This window comes from Xyrauchen texanus, chromosome 33 (assembly GCF_025860055.1).
Source record: "Xyrauchen texanus isolate HMW12.3.18 chromosome 33, RBS_HiC_50CHRs, whole genome shotgun sequence".
Classification (NCBI taxonomy): domain Eukaryota; kingdom Metazoa; phylum Chordata; class Actinopteri; order Cypriniformes; family Catostomidae; genus Xyrauchen; species Xyrauchen texanus.
The window spans coordinates 40106544-40119599 of record NC_068308.1 but is presented as its reverse complement, the minus strand read 5'-3'; the positions used below and the strand labels follow the sequence as shown (position 1 = coordinate 40119599).

Genomic DNA, 13056 nt, shown 5'->3' with positions numbered 1-13056 from the left:
GCTGGGACATACTCTTGACCTTGTGCTTTCATATGGCATTTCTCTTTTGAGCTTGAGGTCACTGAAAATGGGTTTTCTGACCATAAATCTGTTATGTTTTCTGTTCCATGGGTACCAAATTATGCTAAAGCCACTAAATGTGTCCGTAAATCTAGAAAAATTACTTCATCTACTAGTAAATCCTTTTCATTAGCTTTCTGTGATGCTATTCAATCAGTAGATGTAAGTCAGTATGTTTTGAGTCCAGAGGAGCTCCTATTTAGACTCAACTCCACTGCTTTGAAAGTCTTGGATTCAGTTGCTCCTGTAAAGTCTTTAAAACTCAAACCTAGATCTGAGCCCTGGATTGACGATAACGTCACGCTCTTGAGGCAGATCTGTAGACGAGCGGAGCGCAAGTGGAAAAAGGATCGGCTCCAGATTTCGCTTTGAATTATTAAGAGAATCATTATCCAATTTCCAGAAGGCAGTGAAAATAGCAAAATCCAGGTATTTTGAGGATCTTATTAAAAATAACTACCATAGGCCCAAAACTCTTTTTACTGTTTTCAACACTGTTGTTAACCCAAACGTCTCTGAGTACCCTGCTGTGTCAAAAACAATGTGTGAGGATTTTCTGAGCTTTTTTGTTAATAAGATTAATGCTATCAGATTGGGGATATCTCAGCCCTGCTTCTGATCCGTCCATCCCCTCTGTTTGTTTTGCAGAGTTCAGTCAATTTGAACCTATTTCTTTTTTACATCTTCAAGAATTAGTATGCCAGCTTAAGCCGTCAGGCTCTTCCATTGATGTCATGCCTCCATATTTCCTGAAACAAGTTTTTGATGCAGTGGGTCCATACCTTGTGACTATGATTAACCGATGTTTTGAAACTAGTTCTGTACCTGATGTGTTAAAACATGCTACAGTACATCCTTTGACTAAAAGAGACAGAATCTAAACCCTACTGTTTTAGATAATTATAGGCCAATTTCTAATTTGTCTTTTATTTCAAAGATCCTCGAGAAAATAGTTCTTCAACAAGAGTTTTTTAGATGAAAATGAGATATTTGAGGTCTTTCAATCAGGTTTTAGAAAATACCATTCTACAGAGACAGCACTCTTGAAGGTCTTAAATGATATTCTACTTACTGGTGACTCTGGAGACTGTGCTGTGCTTGTGCTCCTAGATTTGAGTGCTGCGTTTGACACTGTTGACCATGCTGTCCTTCTTACTGCTTGGAGCACTGCTTGCAGGCATAAAAGGAAGTGCTCTTGAATGGTTTAAATCATATCTTTCAAATAGAAGTTTTAATGTTATCATGGGTGAACATTCATCTAAGGCAGCTTCTCTATTATGTGGTGTTCCTCAGGGTTCCATCTTAGCTCCGATTCTTTTTTCTCTGTATATGCTACCATTGGGTTCTATTTTTAGGAAACATGGTCTGTCATTTCATTGCTATGCAGATGATACTCAAATCTATCTGCCCTTAAAGAAGAGTTCTAATGGTCTGGATGCACTTTTGACCTGTTTGGCTGATGTGAGGGCCTGGTTGTCTTTAAATTTTCTTAACTTTAATCAGAGTAAAACTGAGATAATAGTGTTTGGTCCTTCAGACTCTGTTAGTCCACCGAAAATTAATTTTGGTGAGTTATCCTCGTCTGTGAAGCCTTGGGTTAAAAATCTAGGGGTTGTTTTCGATGATGGGCTGAAATTTGACAAACATATCAATACAGTGGTCAAATCATGTTTCTTTCAGCTTCGACTTTTAGCTAAAGTAAAACCTATTTTGTCAAGAAAAAATTTTGAACAATTAATTCATGCTTTTATTACTTGAGATTGGATTACTGTAACTCACTATACTTTGGGATTAGCCAGTCAGCTTTTTGCATGTTACAGAGAGTTCAAAATGCAGCTGCAAGACTTTTAACCAGGACTAAAAAGCGAGACCACATTACGCCTGTTTTATGCTCTCTTCACTGGTTGCCCGTGCGTTACGAGTGAATTTTAAAATTCTTCTTTTGGTGTTTAAATCATTAAGCGGTCTGGCCCCTTCTTACCTCTCGGAATTACTAACTGAATATCGTCCAGTTCTGTCTCTCCGGTCTGCTAACCAGAGATTGTTGTGTGTTCCAAAGTCGAAGCTGAGGCGCAGGGGTGAACGGGCTTTTTCAGTAGCTGCGCCCAGACTGTGGAATGCACTACCCTTGTGTATTCGCTCTGCATCATCGTTGTTTGTTTTTAAATCTAAGCTAAAAACGCATCTTTTTGAACTGGCTTATATTCAATGAGAAAGTGTATTGTACGTTTTTTAAACTGTTTTTTATTACAGTTTTTATTTTTATTATTGTTTTATTGTATTGTATTGTCTTATGTCTACTATAGTATGTGCAGCACATTGGATAACCTCGGTTGGGATTAATGGTGCTATATAAATAAAACTGACATTGACATTGGAGTGGTGGAGGAGTGGTCGAGGACCAGGTGACAGCGTGTCTGGGAACCGTCAAGCAATTGTTTTTCTCTCTCTCTCACTGTTGCTCTGCTTCACCCTTTCCTTCTCCTCTTTTTTACGTCATGCCGGGGGTTCCCAGTCCTGAGGCAAAAGAGGGAGGAGTGTGACGAGGCGGAGGACGGGGCGGGGCCATGACTATGCACGCCCCGGACCCCAATCGGGCTAATTATCCGAGGAGTTGGATAAAGGAAGCCAGATGCGGTTCCCGCCTCCTCCTTGCCCATCCTTGTCCCCTGTTACAGGGTATTTACAAGATGACAACCAACAACATTCTACATCCCAATTCACTCCAGAATAATTCTGATATTTTTGTAGAGCACGACTAGTTATTAAAGCAGTGACATCACATTTGAATTTAAATGCAGACACTACAAACACTCTAAAAGTCTGTATTGTTCATCATAAAGTGGATGATTTTACCTGCACGACTGCATGAGTCCAGCTAGACTCTGAAAGAATCCAACGTCTCTTTTGTCTTTCAGGTAGTCCAGCATTTTCTACAGGTGGAAGACAATCAACACACAGAACACATTAAACTGCTCCGCCGCCTCTAACATCACTTAGATTGTGATGTTTTATATCGGTTTTACCTGCTGTACAGTTGAGTTTCCTCCGTTGAGTATAGCGATGCCCAACTTCAGTGTAGAGGCCACCATCGGCCCCATCTCACCTACAGGACATACATTCACAATGAGCTCTTAAAAGACTATAATCAACCTAAACATTAGCGGAAAGAATCAAATACCCATTTGATTTACATTCATGTACTCATGATGCGATTCCAAGCAACAAAGCAATCTTTAGTGAGTTTAGATGGTTTGTTTACAAATTCTGCATTAAGATTACACATAAAAAATGTCTGCTGTGATCGGCCAATAGCACTAGAATCATTCAAGCGTCTCTGGGGTTTTGAAGATCTTCTGCAGAAGCCTGTGTGACAGGTGTGTTTGTCTGACCTTTGCTGGCGCTGATGGTCTGGAGCACCATCTCAGCGGCTCCACGGTCGTGAAGTCTCGCCTGCTGATACAACAGCTTCTGCTTCTCCATTTCTTTCTCCTGCAGGAAAGACGAGAGGAGAACATCATAACACAGCGCCAGTGAACATCTGCACATCAACAACTCACAAATGTTGGGGCGGCTTGGCTCAAATGTCGGCCACTAATCACAGGGTTGGTGGTTTGATTCCCGGCCCACATGACTCTACATGCCGAAGTGTCCTTGGGAAAGACACTGAACCCCAAGTTGCTCCCAATGGCAGACTAGCACCTTGCTTTAACCGTTAACGTAAAAGAAGCACTATATAATAGTTATCCTGCTGAAAGCGGCCAATGCCATCAGGGAATACCATTGCCATGAAGGGGTGTACCTGGGCTGCAACGATGTTTAGGTAGGTGGCACGTGTCAAATTTACGTCCACGTGAATGGCCGTACCCAGGGTTTCCCCGCAGAATACCTCCACTGGCTTGTCGTCATCCCACAGTGCTTCCTGATGCCATCAATTCCCCAGGTAAACGGCTAACATGTACGTACACGGCCGTCCACGTGATGTAAAAGAAAACGTGACTCGTTGGATCAGGCAATCTTCTTCCAGTGCTCCAAGGTCCAGTTCTGATGCTCGTGTACTCATTGTAGGCTCGTTTGACGTTGGACAGGGGTCATCATGGGCACTCGGACCAGTCTGTGGCTACGCAGCCCCATACGCAGCAGGATGCGATGCACTGTATGATGTGACACATTCCTCCCGTAATCTACCATTACGATTTTCTGTGACTCGTGCCGCAGTAGACCTTCTGTCGGTAGGGACCAAATGGGATAGCCTTCATTGCCCTTGTGCATCAATGACCCTTGGGCGCCCAACACCTTGTTGCCGGTTTGTGATTTGTCCCTCCTTGGATCACTTTCAGCAGGTACTCACCACTGCTGACTGGGAGCACCCACAAGCCCTGCTGTGTCAGAGATGCTCTGTCCCAGTCATCTGGTCCTAAAAATTTGTCCCTTTTCAATGTCGCTATGGTCTTTTCTCCTGCCCATTTCTCCTGCATTCAACACATTGACTAGTTCCCCACCAGTCAAAGTGGTCTACCGGTCCTGATAGATTTAATCCCACTGGCTGGCAGTCTAGCTGGTCAACCACATAACCCAGCTTGTACCAGCAGAATAAAACCAGATCCCATACTTAGCAGGTTTTATAGTTTACAGGAAATGTATAGTCAGTCTTTAGGTTGTGTGGTTGTGTGTACAAGCAGAACTCGGTCAGATGAAAGTCTGCAGTTGCAGCACTGCTGAAAAACAGCATAATCTAGTCTAAGGTTTGCTGGTCTTAGCTAGTTCAAGATGGCTTAGCTGGTCTCCAACCTGGTCATGAGGTGGTCCAAGCTGGTCATTAGCTGGTCCAAGCTGGTTGACCGGCTACCATGTTCCAAAAACCAGCTTGACCACCTTGAACTGGTATGACCAGCTGGTAGCTGGTCTAAGCTGGTCTCCAAGCTTGAAAGCTGGTTGACCAGCTACCATGTTCAAAACCAGCTTGACCACCTTGAACTGGTATGACCAGCTGGTAGCTGGTGTAAGCTGGTCTCCAAGCTTGAAAGCTGGTTAGCCAGCTACCATGTTCCAAAAACCTCGAAGCTTGAACCAGCTAATGACCAGCTTGGACCAGATAGAAACCAGCTATCATGTTCCAAAACACAGCTAGAATTTTCCAGCACACTGGCCAGTTGACAAGTGCCCAAAACCACTCTGAAACCAGTAAACCAGATCAGCCGGACCAGTGGAAAGCAGCCTGGTGTCCTGGCAAACCACCTTGAGCTGGCTTAAGATGTTATTTTCAACACAGAAACAAAACTCAAAAGCATCATCAAAGAGTTGTGTTAATTAGACTGATGCTGTCAATTCACATTTTAACACACAGGAAAGTCTTTTATCAGTAATTAAAAGAAATCTCAGTTTGACAATCCCACTTTTGATGTATCTTTGATGGGGAAAGTCACACTTACCTCAAAACTCTTGACCTCTTCCTCATCATCTTCCTCTTCATCATGACAACTCTGCAGGTGATTAGTAAAACAATACAATATTTATCAGATTATTTGGGTCGTTAATGTTGTATTGCTGGAAAGAGGAATCTCACAAAATGTCCAGGTCATATTTTACTCCACAATCAATTTACTCAATTGTATCATTTACTGCATATTCTATTTTATTCTATTTTATATTTTGTATTAAAAGATAAGGAAGCTTATTTTTAAAACACCTTATTATCGGCCTGTCTGACAATTTAACGAGTCTCACCTTGGCCATAATATCAGCGTAGGCCATGTAGAGATGATCTTCCTCTAGTTTACTAAAACACAAACAATGGCAACAGTTCATGTGGGAGACTTGTTCACTACAGTACAAAGCAAAGTCACTCTTACTGTTTATTCATTCAAAGATATAAAAGAATGTCAAGGACACGCACCATTTCTCTGTCAGTGCGGTTCTGCTGAACAGTTGTATGAGCTGGTGTAAAGGGTCAATGCGTTTGGTGGTCTCGTCCTCCTCTAACGGCTCTTCTCCACCTGGTTTCTAAAACACCAAACAGCTCATCTCAAACACCACCGTCATCTACACTCAACACACACACCTATAAACATCGAAATCTAAATGCAAGCAGCAATTATCAGGGTTCAAGTGCACTAAAAATGCTATTTTAATTGCCCACCGTTTTAAAATTTGACTGAATAGAATATGGCAAATAGTTTTTCCGGTTATAGTGCCCCCTATGGATGGAATTTGGTAAAATTTGGTGCGCTTCCTCAGAATGTCTTTATGTCACAGCGAACCAATTTTCATGCAGATTGGACTTTTTATTGGACTTTTATGCTTAATTACATCCCAAAAATGAAGTGGTGGTGATGTAGTGGTCTAAAGCACATAACTGGTAATCAGGAGGTTGCTGGTTTGATCCCCACAGTCACCACCATTGTGTCCTTGAGTAAGACACTTAACTCCAGGTTGCTCCGGGGGGATTGTCCCTGTAATAAGGGCTCTGTAAGTCGCTTTGGATAAAAGCGTCTGCCAAATGCATAAATATAAATGTAAATGTAAAAATGCAAACTAATTGATAAATAACAATTCTTTGAACTTCTTGTCAGGAGTGACTCTAAATGGTGCATGCCAAATGTCATTTGAATCAGACCAATGGCCTAAAATAAGCTAAAACTATTTTTTTTTTAAATTTGGCTGGATAGAATATGGCAAATAGTTTTTCCGGTTATAGTGCCCCCTATGGATGGAATTTGGTAAAATTTGGTGCGCTTCCTCAGAATGTCTTTATGTCACAGCGAACCAATTTTCATGCAGATTGGACTTTTTATTGGACTTTTATGCTTAATTACATCCCAAAAATGCAAACGAATTGATAAATGACAATTCTTTGAACTTCTTGTCAGGAGTGTCTCTAAATGGTACATGCCAAATGTCATTTGAATAAGACCAATGGCCTAGAATGAGCGAACATTTTTATTCATGGATATTGAAAACCACGTGGCCAACACATTCGAGAGAACTCAAAAAATTTCAGAAGGAGCTCTCCAGGAACTTTAGCCTTTACAATCTCTAGATTTGAGGCTATATGGTTCCTGAGTTTCACTCAAAAGCATCAAATAAGCAGACAAGTGAACTTCTGTTTGAAAACAATAGCGTGTAAAATGCCATGGGATAGCGAGGTAGTGTTATCTCAGGACTCTGAAAATACTTCCTTCCTGTGCTCTGAATATCAACAGACTTTATTATAAAGATACAGTTACTGAACATACAAGAGGATTTGTGTTGTGTCTAATTGTTGTATAAGAAAACTACATACAGCCAAATCCTCTATCAGTTTGTCTTCAAAATAATGTTCCTCGGTCTCGATCCAGGACTTCTCATAACCCTGCAGGAACAGGTTTACTGCACGATGCCTGAAACCGACACATTCAGAACATCTCAGATCTTGGAGGATTTGTCATTACATCAGAGACTCAAGGCAGCAGTAATGCGAGTTTACAAAGGAAGCAGTTCATGACCTGGGCAGGTTGTAAAGAGGTGCCATCCTGAAGCAGGCCACCACGGCTCTCTTCCTCTGTTTGGACAGGAGCTTGTGCCAAACGGCTTTTTTACTCCTCTGAGGATGTTCAACCTGATCAAATACACACTCATCAACGTCTACAAACTGTGGGGACGTATAAAGGGGTAAATAGATGCAAAACCGGATGTTTTTTTCATCTTATAACATAAGAGACTTTGAACAAAAGTGTAGAAAATTACCCATTAAAAAGTAAAAAATACTAAATTATTCAGTCAATCCTAAGATTAAAGCTGCTGCATATGAAGACGTAATGAAGTGTTGTGTAGATACAGAGTGAAAACAGATTAATAGCATCAATTTTACCTGATCCAGGTGGAAGAGCACATGGGCGATGTTCAGCACTCTTTCCACAGTCTTATTAGGATCAGAGGTGTCTTCGGTGCGGTTGGGCATGTCTTTATAGAGCGCCATCTGCCAGCGGATAGCAGGATCCTCTAACTGAACACACACACACACACACACACACACTGATGAACACTAATGAAGAGGAAGCTCTGGCATGTATGTTTGATGCGGAATATGCCGGATGTTTTTATTTTATTTTTTTGAAGGAGGACGAATCCCAGCTGCCTCCGCGTTTGAGACTGTCAACCCGCGCATCTTATCACGTGACTTGTTGAGCGTGTTGCCATGGAGGCTTCATGCCACCCACCGCGGCATCCGCGCTCAAATCACCACACGCCCCACCGAGAACGAACCACATTATAGCAACCACGAGGAGGTTACCCCATGTGACTCTACCCTCCCTAGCAACCGGGCCAATTTGGTTGCTAAGGAGACCTGGCTGGAGTCACTCACCACACGCCCCACCGAGAACGAACCACATAATAGCAACCACGAGGAGGTTACCCCATGTGACTCTACCCTCCCTAGCAACCGGGCCAATTTGGTTGCTAAGGAGACCTGGCTGGAGTCACTCACCACACGCCCCACCGAGAACAAACCACATTATAGCGACCATGAGGAGGTTACCCCATGTGACTCTACCCTCCCTAGCAACCGGGCCAATTTGGTTGCTAAGGACACCTGGCTGGAGTCACTCAGCATGCCCTGGATTCAAACTCGCGACTCCAGGGGTGCTAGCCAGCGTCTGGTCCTCGATGCCTGTTTTTTTTAATCATAAGTTTTAATATCTGATTGATGTGAGCACCTCATACTATCTGATAATCATCAAATAATGATAATCAACTATCTAAAGTATAACCATTACCCTCAAGTTTTTCCCTTTAGATAATAATTCGTTTAACCTATTATCATCAACCACTGAAGTATCAATTGTTGTAAAGCAAATGCATTTATGTCGAAACCTTGAACAGGTTTAAGCAAAAGCGCATGTCATTGACCCATGATTTCTGATCACTGGTTCGGTTATATTATTCTCCAGCGGTCAGAAATGCGAAACACTCAAATGAAAGGGAACAGATGAATGTGTGACAGCTGACCTTCCCCTGCAGGTGGAGGTTATTCCTGACGGTCTCTCGCACCTCGACTTCCGTGTCTTTCTGTTGGATATAAACAACCTCAGCTTCAAGGCAAAAGTCTTTCCACTCATGAAACTAAAAGTCGTGTTCATGAACCCTGTTGTACCTGTGTGAAGCGGCTCTTGGCGAGTGCGATCAGCTCCTGATCTCCCGGCGCACAGATATTCAACCCGACAGGAAGTAACCTCTTGAGAGCGGCGACGATCAGTGACGTCTGAAGTGAGTATCGATCGCCGCGTTTCTTCATCTTTTTCCTCTCCTGGTCTGATACCGCACCCTGTGCAGAGACACACACACATACGCTTTTACAGATATCCCAGAAACAGTATCCCAAATACCACGGCATTGGCAACTAATGACATTCATTGCTAAACTGTGCACGTGAAAGTGAAAGTGTGAGGTGAGATCCCGTACCTTAGACATTTTGGATTTGGTGTCGGTGATGAGGAAGGACATGTTGTTGATTTCATTCTGAACTACAAAGTTCTGCTCCTCTCTCTTGAAGTTCTGTGGAAAAACAGATAAAAAGGATTGAGCCTCGTGGGACTCCATACGGCATCATGGATGTCCACTCAGATTCATAGATGCCTACGTTCACATAGTAACCCTTCCTTACTAGATATGACCTGAACCCGCTGAGGACCGTCCCAGAGAGCACTACACCGTTTTCCAATCTGTCTCGGCAGGCCCGGTTCTACGGGGGTGCTTGAGGGTGCTAAGCACACCCAAACAGATGTAAAAGCACCCTCGGATCAAATTATTAATAGCGGAAATGCAAACCACATTTCCCTGCCAATAGACACACAGAGAGATCCACTCACATACACAAATTCACAAAATGAATGCATAAACACTATGCATCTTTCAAATCCGAATCTTAATTTCATTATGCTGCCATGCCTCCAATAGCCATATAATGCCGGTTGATTTGTGTCCTCAGTTTGCGAGCGTGATGCGTATAGGTGAGCCTATCTCTTTAATTGTCCACTTGACTGTTAGTGCGTCCCGCACTGGAAGTTCTTTAGCTGAATTTGTGAGACTGCTTCTGCAGATTGAAGGCAACCAAACCAGCAGCACAGAAGTGAGGCTTGAGGCCACAGGGCTATTGAAGGCCATCACACAGCCCAGTTTTCACTTTATAGCCTGTCTGGCACATAAAGTGTTGAGATTGCTAGATCCCCCTAGCACTCTTCTCCAAGCACACACCACCAACCTATACACTGGTGTCAGTGTGGTCCAGAGTGCACTCATGAGTGTGGTGGAACTGCGATGTGAGAGTCAGTTTGACATACTTTGGGAGGAATTTAACAAACAGAGAGAGACTGAAGAACCCCCCGCGGTCCCTGAACAGAAACGACGAAGATGAGTTCACAATGGAAAGATTGTGTGGTGGATACAACATTTGGTAAATACAGAGTGGAAGGAGAAAAGACAGAATGTAAAAGACAATATTTTAGTATCCTGGATGCAGAAGTTTGAGAAATGTCCACCAGATTTAGTGAGAGAAATAGCAAGTTTATACAGGCCCTGAGTGCTCTACATCCAAGGAGTGAATGTTTTATGGATGGAGACAAAGTGAAACCACTGTTGGACTTAACAGGGGTGGAGTTTAAGGAAGCAGTTTTTAAAGATGAAATGACCAAATCAGATGAAAATTGGACAACTGCTGACATCTTGCAAAGATACAGTAATGCTCTATCAGCCATTCCTACTGTGTTGCAAACACTGAAGCTTGGTTTAACTTTTGGAGCATCAGCTGCTACATGTGACAGTTCATTTTCAACACGTTCAGTGAACACAGAAGGAGTATGCTTCACAAAAGAAAAGAAAATCTGATTCAATTTGCTGTTGAGAGGGACCTCACATGTAAGATCACTGGAGAATGGAAGGACAAACAACTGAAAAGATTCAACAATGTATAGGAATCTGCAGCTATTCTGAATGATGGTAAGAAAAATATTTTATTGTTGATTTATATGATAAATGTTAATTGTTCTATGATTTCTGTGCCATCAATATTTTGTCAGTTATTTATGTAATATGTAACATGTAATACTATTTAATGGAGAATGACTAGTTTATTTAAAAACATGCCTGATTCTTCACTGCTCCCTGATAGATTAGGCACTTTGACTAACCTTTAATCTTTATTTCTCTCCAATTTAGGTGATATGTCCCATGGTCCTATTGACAGGCATACTTTGTATCCTTCCACATAACTCAGTCTTTTCCATAAACTATACACATTTTGATGTCTCCTCCTTTAAAGTTTCCTGCTATAAAAGGCAAGCAAGCTCTTTACGCTCCTTCAAATTTTAGCACATGTTATTTGTAACAGCCAACACCAAAAGACAAATGGAATAATCTGTCTTCATTAAAAATACTACTGTTGATTTTCATAGCTTTATGCTATAACATAGTTATACCAAGTTAGTGGCAACCCTGTGTGATATTTCTGAAATAATGTTGCATATTAAAAAAAAATATATATATATTTGTATTTTTGCTGAATCTCAGGTGATGCGTTTCTGGTGATATGTAAAAAATAATAATAAATTTCCCAGTGGATAATACCATGTTTAGTTTGGTAGTACTATTTTCAGACTGTAGAAGATAAAGAGCTATTTCCTACATATTTTTTTTATTAGTGAGCACCCTCATTATTTTCAGCAGCACCCCCAGTGATTTGATTCTAGAACCGGGCCTGTGTCTCGGGGAACGTTGTGGTCAACGGTAGTCTAGTTTACATCCACCTTTCGCAATATTTTGATATCGACAAAGTGAAAATGCGAAAAATAAAATTGTGACATTTGCTGCATTCTGCCCGTTTCCATTCATTGAAATTATCCAGTTTACTGTCATTTTAATGAACAAATAAAAGCATCAGAAGACGAGGAATTGCAATCAAAAAGGAACATTTCATCTAATCATCATCATCATCATCATCATCATCATCACAGCTGCATCATGTCCCGCAGATTTCTCCAGTGACCCCCAACTGAACTTGATCATCATCTAAATTAATTTTAGCTTCATAATGTCATTTATATTTTCTGAAGCAGCAGTAAATGTGATCTGAGGTGAAGAGGGTTCGATTTAAAATATTTAAACGTTTTAAAATGTTCAAAAGCTCGTTTCTGAGAAACTCATTCAGTCGACTTTATTCATCTACAGGACAGGGTACGGCTAATTTAAGTTTGTGTAAAGAAAAGGCATACCGGTATATAGGTCTAAAAATATATATTTTTTGTTTGGTAATTTTCTTTTTTAATTTAATGCTTTTTTTGTTCTGTAATTTTTTTTATTTTATTTAATAATTTTTTTTCTAATTTAATGCTTTTTTCGTTCGGTAATTTTTTTTTTTTTTATTTAATAATTTTTTTTCTAATTTAATGCTTTTTTCATTTGGTAATTTGTTTTTTATTTAATGCTTTTTCGTTTGGTAATTTGTTTTTTTTTATTTAATAATTTTTTTTCTAATTTAATGCTTTTTTCGTTTGGTAATTTGTTTTTTATTTAATGCTTTTTCGTTTGGTAATTTGTTTTTTATTTAATGCTTTTTCGTTTGGTAATTTTTTTTTATTTAATAATTTTTTTTCTAATTTAATGCTTTTTTCATTTGGTAATTAGTTTTTTATTTAATGCTTTTTCGTTCGGTAATTTTTTTTTTTTTTATTTAATAATTTTTTTTCTAATTTAATGCTTTTTTCGTTTGGTAATTTGTTTTTTATTTAATGCTTTTTCGTTTGGTAATTTTTTTTTTTTTTATTTAATAATTTTTTTTCTAATTTAATGCTTTTTTCGTTTGGTAATTAATTTTTTAATTTAATGCTTTTTTTGTTCTGTAATTTTTTTATTTTATTCAATAATTTTTTTTCTAATTTAATGCTTTTTTCGTTTGGTAATTAATTTTTTAATTTAATGCTTTTTTTGTTCTGTAATTTTTTTATTTAATTTAATAATTTTTTT

At 40.1% G+C, this 13056-nt stretch overlaps 1 protein-coding gene across 1 annotated transcript in view; it reads right to left on the bottom strand.

The window, feature by feature from the left end:
• The window catches only part of ryr2a (ryanodine receptor 2a (cardiac)), a 191141-nt gene that overhangs the window by 48606 nt on the left and 129479 nt on the right, over positions 1-13056 (bottom strand). Inside the window, exons 72-83 of the mRNA XM_052102699.1 lie at positions 9502-9594; positions 9194-9364; positions 9049-9108; positions 7877-8044; positions 7545-7672; positions 7343-7439; positions 5957-6063; positions 5788-5839; positions 5493-5543; positions 3453-3552; positions 3087-3166; positions 2917-2993 (exon numbers count right to left, since the gene is read on the bottom strand). Coding sequence (XP_051958659.1) covers positions 2917-2993; positions 3087-3166; positions 3453-3552; positions 5493-5543; positions 5788-5839; positions 5957-6063; positions 7343-7439; positions 7545-7672; positions 7877-8044; positions 9049-9108; positions 9194-9364; positions 9502-9594 — 1184 coding nt within the window. The remainder of the gene's footprint in view (positions 1-2916; positions 2994-3086; positions 3167-3452; positions 3553-5492; positions 5544-5787; positions 5840-5956; positions 6064-7342; positions 7440-7544; positions 7673-7876; positions 8045-9048; positions 9109-9193; positions 9365-9501; positions 9595-13056) is intronic.